Source organism: Venturia canescens, chromosome 6, assembly GCF_019457755.1.
Source record: "Venturia canescens isolate UGA chromosome 6, ASM1945775v1, whole genome shotgun sequence".
In the NCBI taxonomy this organism is placed as follows: Eukaryota; Metazoa; Arthropoda; class Insecta; order Hymenoptera; family Ichneumonidae; genus Venturia; species Venturia canescens.
This window is the reverse complement of record NC_057426.1, coordinates 9,125,857-9,145,468: the sequence shown is the minus strand read 5'-3', so window position 1 is coordinate 9,145,468 and position 19,612 is coordinate 9,125,857. Positions and strand designations below refer to the sequence as shown.

General features: G+C 42.9%; 1 protein-coding gene across 1 annotated transcript in view; it reads right to left on the bottom strand.

Moving 5' to 3' along the window:
* kl-2 (dynein heavy chain 2, axonemal kl-2) overlaps nucleotides 1-19,612 on the bottom strand; it is a 58,050-nt gene that overhangs the window by 17,627 nt on the left and 20,811 nt on the right. The window contains exons 19-36 of the mRNA XM_043421825.1: nucleotides 19,378-19,511; nucleotides 19,091-19,284; nucleotides 18,589-18,817; nucleotides 15,147-15,298; nucleotides 14,762-15,012; nucleotides 13,485-13,705; nucleotides 12,550-12,664; nucleotides 12,224-12,395; nucleotides 8,581-8,756; nucleotides 8,241-8,403; nucleotides 6,737-6,961; nucleotides 5,742-6,030; nucleotides 4,302-4,439; nucleotides 2,675-2,845; nucleotides 2,037-2,328; nucleotides 1,451-1,542; nucleotides 1,154-1,357; nucleotides 834-1,039 (exon numbers count right to left, since the gene is read on the bottom strand). Of these exons, the coding sequence (XP_043277760.1) occupies nucleotides 834-1,039; nucleotides 1,154-1,357; nucleotides 1,451-1,542; nucleotides 2,037-2,328; nucleotides 2,675-2,845; nucleotides 4,302-4,439; nucleotides 5,742-6,030; nucleotides 6,737-6,961; nucleotides 8,241-8,403; nucleotides 8,581-8,756; nucleotides 12,224-12,395; nucleotides 12,550-12,664; nucleotides 13,485-13,705; nucleotides 14,762-15,012; nucleotides 15,147-15,298; nucleotides 18,589-18,817; nucleotides 19,091-19,284; nucleotides 19,378-19,511 (3,424 nt within the window). The remainder of the gene's footprint in view (nucleotides 1-833; nucleotides 1,040-1,153; nucleotides 1,358-1,450; nucleotides 1,543-2,036; nucleotides 2,329-2,674; nucleotides 2,846-4,301; nucleotides 4,440-5,741; nucleotides 6,031-6,736; nucleotides 6,962-8,240; nucleotides 8,404-8,580; nucleotides 8,757-12,223; nucleotides 12,396-12,549; nucleotides 12,665-13,484; nucleotides 13,706-14,761; nucleotides 15,013-15,146; nucleotides 15,299-18,588; nucleotides 18,818-19,090; nucleotides 19,285-19,377; nucleotides 19,512-19,612) is intronic.

Below are 19,612 nucleotides of genomic sequence, written 5' to 3'. Positions count from 1 at the left end.
CAGTCAAGTTTGTCAACTACTTGATTTATTTCGAGTCTAAATTATTAACAAAATTAATAAACTCTTACATTGAGAATATTTTTATCGTAAGAATGTAATAAAATGCTTGAAAAATGTCATAATAGATCGAATTTATGCTTCAACTTGACTACTTAATGATTGAGTCGGACACTTGAAATCCGCGCAACCTATATAGGGAACATTTTTATTGGGCGAAAGAAAGTTTATATCGGCGTAATCGCACCGAGAAAGAGGGGAATGGTCAACTCATAAAAAAAAAGCGAAGCTACGAGACGAATGAAAGCGCACGCGCATCAGTCTCAAAAATGAATTTGGTGAAATTCACGCGACGTCCGGTTTCGACGCGTCGAAAACTCAAGTCTTTCATCTTTTCTTTCTTAAGGAGGGTGGATCACGGAATCAAAATAATCAGAATTTCATCAAATTTGGTGATAACATTCTTTGGCATCAAGTATACAAATACAATTTTTTTACCACGTGGTTATCGAATAATTGAGCGTTAAATCGAAGTTCTTATGCACGAGATGTGTTAACTCTATGCTTGTACGCGTGAAGAAATACATTTACCAAAATTTATTAAATCCTTATAATTTTGAAATTCTTCATATTTTTAACATGGTTAGCATTAATATTATTGCGAATTCTTTCATAGAGTAGCGCGTTACAAACTCAAAATTGTAAATGAAATAATTCAAAATTGGACATAATTTAATGATACGGTGGCATAATTCCGTGGTAGAGTGGACTTCCACCGTACCACGGAATTTACGATGAAATTAACAGTAATTGCGAAATATTGAAATCTGACTGACCAGAAGAGAAACCAAAGTCTGCACATCAAGTCAAACACGTCTTTGTCGTCGCCCAGCTCGACGCCGTTGTCACGCGTCGCAAATATGTCAAGCAGCTTGCAAAGCGACTCGACGGCGTTCAGCTCAGGAATGGCAATGATTTCCTTGCATCTTAATTGTTTGAATTCCAGTATTTTGTCCACGTACCACTCGAAGTGTTCGTTCATCTTTTGTGGAGGGATGCGAGTAAGTTTAGCCTTAGTACCGAGATTTTCTAGTGCTTTTTCCGCTGATGGAATTTATATTGGCATTTTCTCAGTCAGTCAGAATTACGAAAATACCTGCTCTACGAATTCTGGCTGATCTTTGTACTTGTCCAACCACGAGTCGACCAGCGGCCGCCAGCCGAGGTCTTTGTAATCGTTGTAAACCATCCCGGCCCGGGACACGGTCGCTGGGGACGCGACTGCGAGATCTTCTACTTCAAAAAGCAGCGATACTTGCTCCGGCATCGTGATTCGATCGTTGTTTACCAACGTCAGTATCTTTGAAAATTCAAGAGGCGGAAACGAAGCTCAAACCCTCATTAATCGAGCGATCGATCGATCCGAGCTTCGGTCTCAAACAAAAAAACTCACTTTGTTGTCGTCCATCAAACTATTGAGATTTTCGATCCACACGGCATCGACCGGCCCATCGAACAAAATCCATTTTTCCTCGGGGGTAGTTTCTGCGAACATGGGAACGACGATTCGCGCGAAAATATTTTTAAATTCTGGCAAAATGTGTTTGAGAGATGATTGGAATAATCGATGCGTTAAATAATTCATCGATTTTATGCAGTCCCGGAGGCTTCCCGGCGGAAGCTCCGAGTGTTATTCGACCCGGGGAAAAAGGGCTGTGAAAATATCCGTTATGAATAGCCTCTCTACCAAATGGTAATACGTGTTTTAAAGTATTTATCAGCAATTAGTGCAAAAGTGTTGAATCCGATTGAATTTTGTGACTGAAGCAGCGAGAGCTTTCAATTTGTTTTCTTACATCGTATACTTAATGGACGCAGTGCCGGAATTATTAATTTTAAATACGCAAATAAAATTCTTGGAGGGAATAAGATGAAGGGAAATTCGAAAATCGTAAAAGGAGGTTCGCACGAGCTACGTTCGAGTTAATTCGATCACCAACCTCACTGACATTTACGTTGATAAAGAGAGGAGAATATACCAGCGCAAGTTTTCCTCATGATTGAAGATATAACACCGTCCAACCACTCTCCAGTGGACAAATTATATTCTCCGTAAAGCTCGGCAAGACCGAGAGCTTTGGGATTGATTGGATATTCAGAAACTGAATTGTATCCTAATTTGCCATCTAGTTTCATGGCGGTGGTAGTATTTCGTAGAATTTTCCACGTGATGGACTTTGCGGTGTTTGATCGCCCTACGATCATTGTCGAGTGTCTGGAGCTCTTCGTTTCATAAAGTTGCACCACTTTAGTGAGCAGCATGGAAACCGGCTGGGGTAATGGGGGTGGAAAATTGCGTTAGATTCACTGGCTCTCAATATTGTTATTCTTTGGTCTCCGCGTGAGAGAGAGAGAGAGAGAAAGAAAGAGTGAAAAAAGGATGCGAGAAAAGCGCTTTTATTCGGTGGGATCGGATATTTGCTCGCGGAGTGGAAATTCTAAACATATTTTCTCCTCAAAGGAGTAGAAATTGGAGACCCGAATCGAAATTCCATCGGATCGAGGGGCTAGGAGTCTCTACACTTTTATCCGTACGAGACTAACGAACTTTTTAATGAAGTTGCGAAAAAAAATATTCACTCGGTTCGATCGGATAAAGTTGGGGGGCGAGACTTGCCTGGATTTTCATTTTCAAAGCCTCCGCACGAATGTAGTTTGTAAATTCTTCGTAATCAATGGAAGCGACTTCGACACCGGGGAAGAGATCCGATGTGATGCCAATGAAGAGTGCCAGGTCGGCGGAAGTGAGCTTGGCTCTGTTCATGTCATTCATCGCCAGGATAATTACCTGCGAGAAGGATATTCGATATAATATTATGAAAAAAATGTCCGATAGTAAAACCCTCGACTCGTGACGTTAATCTGGTAAATATTTTGTAACATTTATCCCGGTAACGATGCCCCGGTGCATCGGGCGAGCGTGGAGGAGCGCAGAGCTTCTGAATTTCGAAGCGAATTTCGAAAGCATCAAAGCGAATTTCCTTTTGACGTATTTTTCCTCCCGCGAAACGTTTTCAGTAGAGAAAATGCATACGTTGTCATGATTTTCTCCATCATTGCTACAGCTCTCATGGTAAAATATGATGTCAGTTTTATCTCCGCTCGACGAGCATACTTCCGCGGTGCCTTTGGTGTGCTTTTTCCTCCGGTTTCTTATCTCCTTCGTTTCCCAGCTTGTTTTTTTCACTCGCTCTCTCTCTCTCTCTCTCTCTTTCTACTTCTATTTTCTTTTTACGATCTTTAGCAATTTGTTGCTATCTCATATCAGGGGGATTCGAGGTTTGGTCTTTCATAACTTATTTTTCGAAAATATCGAAAGGTCCGGAGCTCCCGCGAAGGCTGTACTCGAGATCGGCGAGCAAGAAAATAAAGGCAAAGCAGAGGCGATCCGAAAAATCATTCACACGCGTCAAAAGTTCGCTCCGATGAAATATCTCTATCGAGCTTTCGCAACAATTCACATCCGCGCGCGCCCAGCGCCGAACGCTAAAGTGCTGTCTGTCGTACAGTGACAGACGTTTGAAGATATTGTCTCTAACGAGCCCGTGACACGAGTGCTGTTTATTCACAGTTTCCATATCTAGAACTATTACCCTACGTCATATCAGCCAGTGTAATTATTCAGAGAGGCGCGTCTCAGCCCGAAATTGCTCTGGCGCATTTTTCACGTTCTGATTACGATTAGAAGCTGTCATGATTGAAATTATTACAGCGGACTATCGCGAGGGAGGGAGGTTAAAAGACTGAGAAATGTGTGAGTATGCTGGGAATAATTGTTCATGGATTCGTTGATTGTTGCCTTGGTAATAATTAATCGAATACGAAATTTTAGTAATTATTAGTGAAGAGATCATCCGTCGCAGTGCACGGCAACGAAGCACTCATCTGCATTAATTCGTTCCCATTAGGAAGGATAAGTGACCGAGCACACGAGTAATTATTGTACTTGAAATTCCTAATTTATCTCATGAATAAATCATTAGTTTTGATTAGCGAGCATTAATCGGCCACAATTCGTAGTAATTAGTTCCATTACCGATTCATCGATTTCTCGAGTTTTACAAGGCCCTTTTTATTCGAGTGGCTCGGCATGCTGGGCTCGGTAAGTTAAACGACTCGTAATTGAGAGAAGAATAACAGCGCGGCGAAGAATTATTGTAGCCGCCGAGCGGCATTATAATTGGGAAGCGCTCGGAATGTGTGCGGGGGCGGGCGGGGAGATTTCATTTGTTTGAAAAATTTACCTCTTCCCCAGACAAATTGGAATAAATCCGACGTTTCTTTCCAGCGTAACGGGTCAAAGTCACTATTCCACGAAGACCGAAGTCATAATGGTCCTGTTTGCTGAGCTGTTGCTGCGCCAACGCGTAGAGAGTAAACACCTGCATATGAAGATATAAGACTTTAAAATGTCGCTTTTTCAGAGGCCCCTTTTGTCAACGTTCGTTTTCAACGATTTTGCATAATCGCTTTATTTCATTTGAAAACCATTCCAACCGAGAAAATTATTATCGGAGTGCTCAATTGTTTTTGCAATTCAGCTCTCTCTCTCTCTCTCTCTCTTTTCCCTCGCCGCGAGTTCAATGTGCAATAATCGGCTTGATACAGAGAAAAAGCCGGAGCACGATTCTTCCGAAAATAAGATTCTGAATAAATACGAGGAAAAAAATGCTCGTTATTCTCTCCACGAGAAAAGAAAAGACTGAAAAAATAATATTTTTATCGAAAAATGCTTTGATAACTGGAGTGATGAAGCGATCAAACGAAAAGTAAAATTCATGAAAAATGAACATCTCATTTTTTATAATATATACAAATGCTCTTTGACGTTGAACCTTTCGGTCAGTCCCAGTATATCATTCATTATTTCAAAAGATTATTAAACAGAGTGGATTCGACGATTCATTCGATAATAATAAAATAATGCACAAGTGCTTTTAGAGTAATATGGAGATGAAAGTATAACGTTAATGATATTAAAACAAAATGAAAATTTGCTCGATCGAAAAATCAGTTCGAAAATGATTAAGGATTGGCACATGTGTCGCGTAGCCGGAGTGACCGGCGCTTTACGCTTTTTCGCTTTCACCGCACACCACGTTATATCAATCGATATGGATAGCTTGGCAACGAGGGAGGGTCCTGGCAACCCAATGTGCTCGGCTCAACATTTTTGTCACCATTGCTTGAGGATGTACAAAAATAACATAAAAAGCGAGGCAGAGGAAGAGCGAGCTCTGAGAGTCGCGTTCCCATTATGAATGTGTCGGGGTGCAGAGAGAACATTTTTATTCACGTGCAAGACTCCCACGTTTTTTTCCTCGCTAATTGCACATTTATTTTTATATCGCGGCATACATTTGCGTTGCGTCAAGAGCCTCCGCGACTTCAGTTTCCAAACAAATGATCTTTCGAGCTTTGCCATTTTTTTTTTCGCGCTAAAATATATATTAAATAGCGAAGAGGTTTTTTCGTTTAGAAAATTTCGTTGTGTCACGAGAGATACTCGAATTATAGTCGTTAACTCGTTTTAACGATTCGACTGTGTTTTTATTTTTTTAACTTTTTATTTTATCTGAAATCTCTTCGCCCGCGCACACACGCGGCGGCAGTCAAATAAACATTAAAACATCTGGAGGCGATGAAAGGACTCTTTGAAAAGTCCACTATAGGAGCGCCCATACCTTTTTTGCGAGGAGACGACTGTTCTGGAAACCCTCGCCGAACAGATTGATTTCGGCGATCATACTGCTATCGGGAACCATCATTGAAATCGGTCGAAACATTGATTTCAGATTATCCGGGAGTTCCGTGCGTCCGGCATAACCAGGATTCATGGTGATGAACAATCCGCAAGTGTGGACCAACGATATTTGTTTACCATCGAATACAAAATTTGTGAGCTTTTGCGATAACGCTGATAGTATTGAGAGAATTTGTTGCGCCACGACCGACAGCACTTCAATATTTATCCTGTTGCGAATGTATTACTCTGGATTAAACACCCGTCATGATTTCGGTCTCCTTTGTAAAACAAACATCGAGAATAAGCGTCGCGAGCAGGTGAGTCGAGGAAGAGAAAACTACGAGGAGCAAGAGGATGCGAAAAAAAAAAAAAAAAAACAAGGACGTTGCACCGGGACGCGGGCAAGAGAAAGGAGAGCTGAGGAGAAAATGAAGAGAAAAGTGCGAGGTGAGGAGGAACTTAAAAGCAAAAGAGACAAACAGGAAACAAGAGTTGCGCAAGGGGAAAGAAAGAACGAAAGAGAAATGAGGAAAGAATGAGAAAGGAGGGCACGGCGATGAGAGGGAGGAAGGGGAGAGCCATGCAGGAATAAAGAGGGAAAGAAGAAAGGGGACGAGAAAAGGCAGAGTGGAAAGAAGAAATGTTGTGACAAAAATACAAGACAGAAAGCAGGGAGTGAGACGAGAAAGACGGCTGGAGAAGAAACATGTCCGGGCGAGGATTTCGTGAGCTTTTTCAATCTCTGTTTCAAGCAAAGTTTCGTGGCGAAAGTAAAAAGCTCGAAAAGGCTCTGGGTCTACACACGTGAAAAAAAAGAAGTAATAATAATAAACTAGCACCACATTTAATCCACGTTCGTTATCAAATTCTCGACTCTCCTAGGGCATTAAAAGCTTGTTTTTGTTTTAGTTTTTATTTGCGCTCGGATTGCACCTGTTAAACTCATCGAAGCAGCCCCAAGCTCCGGTTTGTGCGAGTCCGGATAATTGTCTTCCCATGCTTTTATAGTCCAAGCCTTCCGAACAGTTTTGCACAATGACATTAAAGCCGAGTGCCTTGCCGAGATCTTTTACGGTTTCTGTTTTCCCCGTTCCCGCAGGACCTTTGGGACTTCCGCCTCGGTAAAGATGGAGTGCCGTCGTCAAGGTTATGTAACATCTGGAGGTAGAATTTCCACGGGAAATATCTTTTTAGAATGGGCATTCGCACTCGTGGAATTATCGAAGATACTCGAAAGCTCGTTCGAGTGTGGCAATGCGCTCGCGGTGCTGGCTCATTAACCCATCGGCGTCCGATGCCCTTTGACGTCCAATCCCCATCGCGCCCGATCGATCGCCCGCGGCATCGCCTCAAATTGGCCGCAGCCATAACCCGGAATCAGGGGGTTGACGCCTCGAGCTAAATTCTCGATTCTTAGTGGTATTTTAATCGGCTAAGTGAATGCTCCGTTAAACTCGATATACTAACGACATGCAACGCGCCCCCGCCCCCTCGCCGCTCCGTTCGCATTGTAGAAACAGCACAAGCAGAAAGTATTCAGCCGGATGGAATAAATCCGCGAGTACAGGAAAAGATTTATCGAGAGACCGCTCGCCGATAAATTAGACTGCCGCGTTCAGCCTTTTATCGAGATTAAATCGATATTCCCGTTAACAATCAAGAACTATGTCCCTTTCCTCCGGGAGCCCTCGGCCCCCTTTCCACCTTCTCTTTTCTCCGCCCCTTACATCGTAGCCAAATATCGCTTTGTCGTTACACATTGTACGTTTCTTAACTTCCACTGACCAACAGCAACAGCAGCAGCAGCAGCAGCAGCAGTGATTGCGTATACAATAATATGGATGAGCCATTCCGCCCGATAAGTTTAGCTCGCCCGGAGCGCTACGCCACGAATTTACTTTTTCTCGGAGAAGAACCGGACGAAAAAACTTCCACTTTATTTTATCAGTAGCTCGGCGAAAAGCAGCTCCCTCTTTTTTTTTCTCAGCTTAGCCCTAATCCTGTGAAAGTTTTTCGGAACCTTCGAATCTCAACGTCGGCCAGGCTCGTTTACTTCTGCTCTCTCTCTCTCTCTCTCTCGTTTCATCAATTATTCCATTCGATCATTCGCGTACTTGCAACGTTTACGGTTTATAGTAAATTATACCTCGGCCGCGGGAGGAATAGAGAGATCACAAAAGACTCGAATCCGAGACACACAATGAAACGTAATTTCGTCCCTTATAAATCAGACGGACGGCATTTTTTCGCTTGCACATTTGAATATAGAGGAGATAAATCTCCCCGGGGAAGGAATGAAGCATCGTTTGTTTTGTGTGTGCGCGAAAAATCCGCGGAGATAAGCATCGGGGGGCTTTGAAATATAAGTAATTTTGAAATTTCGCAATAAAAGAGCCGGAGGCAGAGAGCAGCTTTGGAATAATAAGTTGAGAATTACCGATCGGTGAGCGGCGTTATGACGAGGCGTTCCGAATTCCCGAGGTACTCGTACCCGTAGACAAAGAAGGTATTAGTTTGTCTAACGATGCAATCGTCGATGTCTCTGTCCCAATAAAACCTCAATTGGGAGAGCCACTCGAAAGTCGATACATCTCGGCAGTCTGCGTAACAAGGCGTTATCTATAACGATACTATTAAGGAGAGTGCTCGCGAGGATGTGTTGTCCGGAGGATGGAGAGCGACGATTCGGAGTTCCGGTATTTCTCAACCGGATTCCAAGAGTGACGGATCCTCGCGGGACCCTTCCGCGGGGGGCTCGGGATTCCCTCGATACTTACTGCTTTTGTACAATTTTTCGATGACGTCTCGCGCGTGAATTTCTATGACGACGATCGCCTTGAATTTCAAGCGTTGAAGCTTATTTAGATTTCCCTTTATGGCCTCGGTGTACTCGGCCAGCGCCTGGTTCTGTTTCTTCCTCAATTTCTTCAGTGGCTTTCGCGAGTCGAGAAGCCTGCCGGAGGGCCAAGTAATTAAAAACTTTTCAATCGCATCATCGTCCCCGGTTACTCACTTAATATTTATGTTATTGCCAAGAACTTTTGAACCGCCTACACACCAGTTTTCAAGTTGACTATTTCAACCTCTCGAGAGTGAATTAAACGCCGCTGCACACCTTCCCGCCCCGGAGCTAAATGCCCCTCTGCGTGCTCCCTCTTACGGGATCGATATGGGATTAATGTGGCTCTCAGACGAGAGTCGAGGATCGTTAGTAAAAAGCGTTTCAAATACTTCGATAATAATAATAACAACTGCCGTAACGATCACAACAATACTACGAAAACAGAACACGAAAAAGATTATTCCGAGTCGACACAGTTCGGCTCCTCCGCAGACTCTTGTGTACCTTCGGTAATTGTACGTCTCAGACATCGTGAATTTATGATCATCTTTTTGTCGGGGATTTGACAAAAAACCTATCTTCCCCTTTCATTCTATCTTATTTTTTTTTTTTTTTCGTTTAATCCCCGCGTTCCTAGAAATATAATGTACCTCGTTCGCGGTTATATCGGGTGAGGCAATAACTCGCCGAGTACCTTTGGATCCCGTTCGATGTGTACGGGGATTGAGGGAAAGTCTGTGAAACGGGACTTGCGCGCAGTTGCGGGAGCGTGGGCTCGAAGACGCACTCTTTTTTGGTTTGAAGGTGCAGGAGTTTCGAGACACGGACGAGGGGAATTTTGGATTTGTCGATTTCGAACGCGTTACTTTTCAGACCTCGAGATTCAACTGCGACGCGAATTAGTTTTTCAGACTAAAAATAAGACCGCGCGCGACATACAGGAATCGTTCGAGGACGTTGGGGCTTCGGAAACGATCGGAAAGCCCTTTGACGCCTCGTTCATTCGAGGATTAAAGTGCCGAGCTCCCAGATCCATCGCGCTTCCAGCACCCTGTATAGCGGATGAAGAGCTCGATCCCGGTATGATATTAAAAAAATGAAAAAGAAAAATGATTGTGACGGTTGACCTGGCTTTCAGGATCGAACTACATGACCTGTTAACAGCTCATTCATTCTGTTTCTTTTGTGGGATTTATCCGGCGCGTAGAGCGAGCTCGGAGTGTACGCGTGTTACTATGACTACCACGAAGGAGCAAGGTGTGTCGAGAGCGGTGAATGCGTTCGCGGGATGGTTTCCACTTTCTCGACCAAATTTTATCCGCTCGCAGAACGGCTCTGGCGCGTCGGTGGTGGTAGTAGCGTGGCCGTCGTGTGCTACAGGATTCACCAGGGTGCAGCAAATTAAATTATTCACGACACTGCTGGTATATGCAAACGAGGAACAGAGCCGAAGGTGGAAGAAGACCCGGCGAATGAACAAAGAGAGAAAGATTCCAGTTGGAAAAAGAGAGGATCGTTGTTACGGGAAGAAATGAAGAGGAGAAAAAGGATACTGTCTGTTCTGAAATTCATGACAAAAAAATAGAGAAACGCCCCCGCCCACGAGAGCAAAAAGAAGCCAAGAAAGACGGACGAAATAGTCTAAATAAAACAGCGAAAGACCGATGACTATGACATGCCCGTTATGACCCAGAATCGGCAAATTGCATTTTCGGTATCCAATAAATAAAACATTTCGTAAAATCCATCCCTCTTTATTGAGCTTCGAGCCCCGCTAGCTATCGAATCGTATGGTTTTCCTTCCTCCTGGATTCCTCGCTCGTCCAACCCCCTCCACAAAAAGTCCATTAAATTTTCAATACTTTCAAGTATTTTTATCACCCCCGCACTCCCCACATTTGCATTCAAATAACGCCGACGATAATTAGACCGGTTTTTTTTCCACAGCATCATCCTTCACTCCATTCTCGTTCCCGGGGGTCCCCGCTAACTTTGGCTAGTGAAAACAGCCGATTTCGTGGTGGAACTCGTCAGAATATTTTTCAATTAACATCAAGAATTTTCAAACAATCAAAATTTCATCATTTCTCGCGACAGAAACGACGCGAGGAAACTTTTTACCTCGAAATTTCACTCTCCGCACCCCCGCGTTTAACGACCCGTAAATTCGTCCACTGAAAAATGAAACCTTCGAAATCACCTCGCGAAATAACGATTTACAGAGCTTCGCGACGAAAAAACAAATCGTATACCAGCACTTGCATATAATCGCTCGGGAATAAAGAGAGCTGAAAGTACGCTGATAGAGACATCACGACAGCGCTGAACATTAGTCGTAAAAGCGGGGACGAGGATATGCAAAATTTATTTGATTACAAGGCGGTGCGACTCGTCAGCTCGCTTAAGGCGCATCGTCCGAGTTAACAAATCCTATACGCGCTCCGTCATACGTGTACACGAGTAGTGCATTTTCCTAGTGCCAAACAGTACTCCCTTGCGAGTATTACTCTCAGCACTCCATCTACCCTTCAAGAGATATGTAATGGTCCGGAGGAAATAACGTTACTGAACATTCACACGTGCAGCTTCCTCCTTCTTTATTTTTATTCTTTCACATTTTTACTCGGGCGAAATGTGTCTCGAATTTCATTATATGGAATTCGTTTGCGAATATGTTGCTTATTATTTCGCCAATTTTCATGAAACTTTCGTGGCCACTTGGGGCGATTCGAGCTCGGGAGTGATAATTGAAAAATATCAGCGTGGCAAGAATATTGATGAAAGTTTCATCGATACGGTCATTCAATGAAGTTTCTCAATGGATTTACGGATAGCGCGTTAGGAAAAGTGATGAAAGTTTGATCGAATCGAGTGCGCGGAGCTTTTAAACGAATTTGTAAATAAGAAGTGCGCTCGGTAAACTCGTGAAAGTTCGATCGAGATAATCGTGTTTGAATGTGCGATGAATATTCATGGAAAAAGGAAAAATAAAGCGAAAAAATTCATGGCATCGTCGTATTTTGATTTTTGATACTTTTGTTCATTGGCAAGAATCAAAGTCGTCGGATCGAGGCGAGTTGGAGTGAGGAATTCTCAGCTGTTTGTTCTGGGAGCACCGAAAGGGTCACTGGCTCCAAAGAAAACGGATCGATCGACAGTTTTGGTATCCAGCTTCCCCGAAACTCTTCAGCCAACCGAGATGACGAAAGCTCCGCAGAAAAATGCCAGAAACGAGCGGAGCTTTCGCCACCTCGAAACGGTTGTTTCTTTTCGGAGAAATTGGATTTTGAAATTACCGAAGCCGAAAATCTTTTGCGATTTGCGGGGATTGAAAAAAACCTAAATCGAAATATTCATCTTTGAGCGCGTCAGTGAAAATGTTTCTCGAAAAAAATGTTGACCGCTCGAAGTTGAAGCTCGTATTATAGGCTCCCAGCCAAAAGCATCTTGAGCTGCGCGGTGTAACCGCGCACGAGATCTTGCATTTTGAGTCGTAAAGACCAGTCGCCACTTCCTTAAAGTTGCCGCTTGTAACGGAGAGGTTTAAAAAGTGAGAGATAAAAATTCGTGTTGCTTACTTGCAATGTAAAAGTGTACGAGTGCAGTCGTTCGTCCATTGTATCTGAGTCGCCGTTATTCCTGGCTGACTGGGCCATTCCCTAACCCACTTGTCCCGTTTACGAAGCATCTTACGAAGTTCGCCTCGACATTGTCGCAGCACTTCTCGCAAGCAATCTTGCATCGCCTTTTCTGTTGAAATAAAAGAATTGAAAAGGTTGGTAAGCCAAACGCATTCAAATGGAGGTTCGTCGATGGGCAAAAAAATGCAAATAAAACTTCGTCGAGCGTCTCAAATGCATTTATCTCTGTTGAAAGCATTTAAAGGAAACATTCGTGTGCTTACCAACTTCGCAGAGCCAGGATTCAACTTGTCCATCGAGTATTACTGAATGAAGAAACTCAACGTACTCTCCTTCCCTCGAGTACATTCCGTCGGCCAAATATTTACCGGTTACGGACTGATGACAAAAAAATCCAAGCATTTCCCTGTTCTCTCGTCTCGCGACAATTCTTCGATCCTCAAACTTTTGTTTATTTTCAAATACTCAACTTAATACTTGAGAGAAAAGTTGAAGAACTTTAAGGTAGATCATGTCGGAAGGATCGTATTTTATGGGTGTCTGAACCAGACCGATTTTTACTTTCTCTAATTTAAAATATTGTCACTTTAAATTCATTTCAGAGTTATTCATTCGAAATTGTAAATCAATTTTTTCAACTCATCCTTTTTGGCGAACGAAATAACAAGCCATTAATCAATCGGGGATCCATCACTGATTGAACCCCAATTTTTCGTTTTTTACGTAAAAAGACAGAAGGCTGTGACAGGAATGGTTCAAGCCGAGGAGAAACAAAATGCCGAAATAAGTAAATGTGAGGTTATACGAGAGTGCTCGTTACCAGTTTCGTTCGATCTTTAACGTAATTTATATTTATTACTGATAAGACAATCGTCTCGAATTTTTTCCTAAACCTTCGTCATATACTTCATTGTTATTGCATAATTTTTAATAAACTTCGTAAGAAGCGTTCATTCGTTATGTGGAAAGAAAAACGATTTTTTATGTCCTTAAAATTTGATACGCGTGTCAGTCGATTGTGCATTTAAACTCTGAGTAAATTTCAGGACTTTCAAACCGCGAAAGGAGTTGAAAGCGAATGTCTGCGTCAAGTATGAGTCTGCGAAGCTGTCAAAATTTTTCGAATTTTCATTCAACTTTTCTCAAGCCTTTAAATCCAATTGAAATAAACTAATGCAATCGAATTAATGAAATGAACCTTGATAAGCTGGAGGGATTTGATGTTATCGAAGAGTTTAGTGATATGGGACTGAATGCGGTCGGGTCTTTTCGAATTGGCCAGTATTTCCAGGAGGTCATCATTCGAAATGAAGTAAAATCTGGGGAAAGCGTGTCGTTTCGTTTCGAGATACTGTTCCAAAGCGCGTTGTATTCCTTCGAGCTTGTTACTGAGCTTGTTCAGATGTTCGAGTAGATGAGCTGGGGACATTTTCAGTGAATCCATTCGTTCAAAATGCTAAAAACTCTTATTTTCTCTCCAATCGTGAAATTACGTGGGAAGAATAATTCGCGATTGATTCGTGTTCCGAGCTGTTCAATATTTACTGAGGTATTTAATCCGCATTATTTGCCATTTATTATTTAAGGGATTATGCACGCGGGCAGGCAAGATTTGACAAAAAAAAAGAAAATTCAATATCGTCCATTTTTATTTCGCGCTTTCGTACCGATCGCTCCATAAAAAATGCATCTAAATGTTCCCATAGAGAAGGAAAAATGTAACGTTGAACGTGAATGCGTGTTAGCGAGCTGTTTCCAACGTACGTAATTTTACATGCGTTTTTTTTTTTTTCACCGAGCAAGAGATTCACCCTCACGATTTGCACGATGCAGCATGAAGAACATTGAAATATTTCCATTTTTTTTTCTTCCAATTGTTCGAACAACCCTGCTCCTGGTGGGCATGTTACAGAAAATTTTTTCGAGTCTGATGAATTGCTCTCGCGTTATAATTGAAATGCTACATTTTCAATGGACGCACGCCAGATTATTGTTGAATTTCAGTGAAACTTGTCGTTACAGATTAAAAGCCAAAGCTCGCAATAATAGTGCGATGAATTTCGCGGAGGGAAAATAATTCAGTTGTATATTATTTGGACGTGGGCGTACGCGAGTTCGATACAACGAATAAAACATTTGGAGGACCATAAATAAGAGGAAAAAATGTCGAAAGCTTGTCAGGCTCTCGTGCGCGGATGAAATTGTGTTTTGAACTCCAAAGGGCTTTCGCTACGTGAAGAATGAACGTTGTAAATATTTCGCCCGAGAAAAGTATTCCAGTTATTTTGAGCGATGCGTATTCGCAAAGGCCAAATGAAAAATAAAAAATGTCATTCGGACGGGAATAAAATAAAAGTGGGAAAACAGAGAGAGAGAGAGAGTCTCGAAAAGACTGGAAAGGTGCAATCCCGCAACGGATCCGTTCGAAAGCCATAAGAATGTTATATTGACGTAAAATTTAACGGGGACACATACGCGGCTCGTGACAAGCAGGTAACACGAGTCCAGCGAGAGCCATCCTCGAAGTAATTTCCCGCCAACGATCAGTGAGTTTATCGAAGTCATCTGTCTCTTTGGGCAATTGTTTTCTGATGTCCTCAGCGTTGAATGTATTGTCGAGGTACATATAGCTCCGTTGTACGGAGAGAACCATTTCGAGCACTTCCGCCACAGTGGAAAGAGCTCGTTCCCAGTAATCGACTTCCGCGACAAACGGTTCAACGAAACTAGATCGATAAGAGTGGATGAGTTTCGTTATCAAAGTGGATACCACTCGTGACGCTTGTCGCAGATGCTGTGATTAATTCGACCGTCCTTTTTTATCGATTCCGGCTCTACCTTTGTCTCCATTTAATTTTACCTGGTCGATTTCATTGCGGACAATTGGATGAGATGGTCTTCTAACGTCTGGATTATATCGTCGACGGTTTTCAATCGGAATATTCCCTTGTCCTTGTACGCTACCATTTCCACCGGCATTATTTTCCAAACGTCCGATATATTTTTCAGATTCTACGTTGAAAAAAGGATGCTAAAGTGATTGAGAGGTACGCGGAATGCGCCTCGTCGTTGCGGCGGGGCCGTGCGCAGAAACGAGTGTGAAAATCGTTTTCATTCGTGAATATATATGAAAGTTTTTAGAGAATTGCGTTAAGAAGTTTTATGGGGTTGTTTGAAGCTCGCGGAGAGGCCGCGAGTGGAAGAATCGGATGGTTTACACACTGGGCCGATCAAAGGGTTATTCCAGTCGCGTAATAACCCGTTTAAGGCCTTTTTACCACTGGCACGAGTGGGGATATGCGTTCACGGTGCATTTAAACGACGAGCACGCACAGTACAAAGCAGTTTAAATGGCTAAAAACACACTTCTTTCCTCCTCTATACGATGTAATACCGCAGAGCGCAGCTACTTTGACTTTTCAGTTACTAACTTTCAGCCAAGGCTGCTTCCCAGCTGAAACTTCTCTCCGTGAATTTCGAGGCGGATTAAACGCGAGAAAGCTTATCTAAAATTTGGATTAATATTTCCGTCTTGTATTTTTGGGGCTTTGCGCCAGCCGGAAGTTCGTTAAACTGTAATACAACGATGAATGATTAAAGCGCACGGAAAAGCCGCCCTTGAGGATGAGAAAAAAGCGATAAAGCCACCTTAAATTTGACATTTTAACTCGAGCAGATATTTATGGCATCGGATTAATTTGGCTTATTAGCTCCGCGCCGGATAAAACCTCAGGGCTGTCGACGGCCAATGAGCACGTTAAGGGCTCTGTATTAGTGTTTCCAGCGAGAGGAAAACACGGTGAATTATTAAAACAAGTCTAACGCACCCTGAAGTGGCAAACCACGGTACACGCTGCGAGTTTTCAAGACGATAATCCACCGAGCAGAGTTTAAATTTTAACCACCGCACGAAATGAGAAACTTGTGTGGAAACTCCGTAACATTATTTAACAAAAAGCCTCCGCTCCTCGCGCAGCGAACGAGCTAAATAAAACATTTTTTTATCATTTTCAAACCCCTTCGCCCCTCCGCGCGGTCCACGCAAGCTTGACGAATCATCGCATACAAATACAGTGTGCCTGCTCGCGAATCACTCGAAAATAAATGAAACTCATCCGTCCCAACTTATCACATTCCATATCAAAGTTGCAAGACAATATCGAGTTTCGAACTTTCACTAAGATCTCGAGAGCCTTCCCAGTCCCCTAGCAAAGGCGAGCTGGAATCCACGAGTTTCTACTTCAAACGTACACGCCGCCCAAGTACGTCATAGTTGTGCGAACAAGTTCGCAAAATCATTAATAAAATTACAGGATCCTCTTGAATTTTTACCTCGTCAAAAGCCTCCGAGTTTATTACCTCGAGATTCAAGTTCAAAAATATCGATACGCTAATAAACTCTGTAGCTAGCGGAGATTTGAAGGGGAAACGCGTTCCAAAAATCACGGTCCTTGATTCTTCAATTCGTTACATCGAGACAGCCTTTTACACTTGTTTTTTCTACTTCTGTGTACCCAACGATAGTTATTCTCATTTGTCGATTGAATCTCGGGATCGTTCCGCGTCCGATAATTTGATGGGGGTTATGTGGGGAGGATGAATGCAGTCGTAAAATCGCTGACCGGAGGGGGGAAAACTAACGAGAAAAAAGCGCTCGGACCTACTTCGAAATGGTGATGCAGAGACGCGCGGGATCAGGGCACGTGACAATGATGATCCGGCAGGATGAAAGCTCCGACAAGGAGAGCCCGGGGGAATTCGACTCCCGCATTTATTGTTGCCTCGGATAACATGGAATTTGCGCTTCTCGCGAGCATACAGAACCGCAATGCGGTGGGCAGCTGACGTGACAGAAAACGGAGATGGAATCAGACAGCTGAGGATTAAATTGAGAAAAGTGCAGGCGTCAAGCCCGCGCGACCGAGCGGCCACGACGCGCCGCACCGCGCTCAAAGGGAGTTAAAAATAAAATGGTCGTTTCCGGAAATCGTCCTTTTCGCACGCGACTCTCTGCCAGGGGCTTCTCGTCCAATCGATCCTCGGCCAATCCCAACTTTCTATTCTCCTCGAAGCATCGACAAAACTTTCCGCCTTATTTTTTATTTGTCCCAGCTAATTTTCTCGAGGACCTGACAAAGCCGATTCTTTGAGAAACGAAATCACAAAACGCGAATAAAAGCATGAAAACACCAACGATTTCGATAAAACTCTTTCAAATTTTCCGTCAAATGTCAAATCTTGAAAAACTTAAACGAAACTTGAAACACGAGTCCATTCGGAATATTCAACCTGCAAAAGTAAAAGGGAAAAAGTGCTCCGAGCAATCGCAACTGAATAAGCGAGAGCTCTCCTCGCTCGCAGACCATTTCGGAATATTTCACCGTTGCAAATTTTTTCACCGAGCAGGCGCACATTACCAGCCATCAAAGTGTTGGCATTATTTTATTCTGATATTTCGCAAACCTTATTAAAAGAGACAAAGAAAAGTGCGGGCCAATTTGGAGGCTTGGTGCTAAATAGTGCCGCTTGAAAATTCCATAGAAGTGAGCGACTGTGTGCTCCAACAGTGCACGGTCGAGTGGAATTTATGTCAGCAAAGTTAAATAGCCCTCCGGCGATAATAGTGCAACGAATTTCACCCGGTTATATTTGTCCTCGCGTGCTCCGCGCGTTTACATTGCCCATACTAATTTTTGTTTGGAATTAAATTTCGGGGTAATCATCGGTTGTTCTAGCTGCCATTCGCGATATTAAATCTCAAGAGTAAGTGACGATTCGATTGGACCAATCAAAATTTCGTTGCCCTCCATCCCTTCCGACTTGGTTCTATCCACGAAGCTTCGAAGCCAAAGCGATTAATTTGTATACAGTAATCGTATGCTTCGTGTTGCGAAATCGTGGGGAGGAAAAATTCGATAAAACAATCAAAGCAAAGCTCTTCCATCTAAAAACTGCTCTACGAAAGTTCGTAGAGAGCTACCGAGCTCGCTCATTGACACAGTTTATTCTACTGGGAGTGGCAAGACGAGTGACTAATTCGAAAGCGTTTCGCTCGCTGTATTCCGACTCCAATTTATGAGCATCCTGATTGCTGTTTATTTTGTTTCATTTTTTTTGACAAGCTCATTTTTGACGTTGGCCCGAATACTTGTTCGCGAGGCACCCTGATAAAGCGAATTGGAATTCGCAGGTCCGACTTTTACACAGAATTATCGAAATTGTTTTCCACTGATTTTTTAAATGAAAAAACGATAATGAAATATATTGGGGGGGTGGGAAGAAAATTGGAAAATCAATCGTACCGTTTCTATGGCCAGTTCCATCGTTGCAGCCATCGATATCTCGCTCACACGCTCCGAAAAATTTTGTATCTTTATGTCAGCCAATGTATCCAGCGTGAAGTCACTCGAAGCCTCGTCGAAATCGCGGCCCACCGTTTCTTTAACTTTTCTCCAATGGCGCTCTCGCAGAGCTGGGTTTTTCAGGTCCGTTATGAGAGGCAACGTTCTTCGAAATGTGTCTACTCGCAATCTACGTGGCGAAGAAGTTATGATTTTAACGAAAGTTAGCACGAAAATGATTTTCCAAAATTTTACTCCATTTTTTTGTATTCGATGTACGCGCGCGTCATCCAGTTAAAAATTTAAAGGAGGTCAGTGAGGAAATTTGAGTGCACGCGAATACTGCGCTCGTGTGTACTTTGTTCCTGTTTATCGTTGATTTATTTATGAATTCATGAATGAATATGAATTATACTGAAAGTATAAATGTTTGAGGGAACTCTCGCCACGGGGGTAATCGTACCTAGAATGTTCGACGATTTCCCAGTTTTTATTATTCAATTCTTTAGAGAGTCTCGACAATTTTCGAAGCAAAATATTCGCAGTTGCGTTCATCTCGTCCATTTCGATGGTCCAGAAATTCACAGTTTTATACTGTTCCCAGGCCACGTCCCACTCTCCGGTCAACTTCCACACGAGCTCGATCGCCGTTAGGTCCTGTGTTTCAAAATCCTCGTGAGTTTCTCTGCCCTCTTTTCATTTAATTTAACTCCACGGGAAGATTATTATTTCGAATTGAAAATGAGCAACCTTCTCAATGTCATTAAGCTCGAGGGAGGTCGGTTGGCTGATGCCGAATATTGCGAGATTCAGTTTCAACTGATTTTCCGTTTCACGGAGAAAATCAAAGGAGCGACGAAAGCTGTCCAGCCAGGTGAATGCGTCTGCGATATTTCATGAGATTACGTTCGAAGCTTCATCGCTCGTTAGGGGACGAAAGTTGGGCAAGGTATTCAAGCATTTTTGCGAAAGAATTTTCATCATT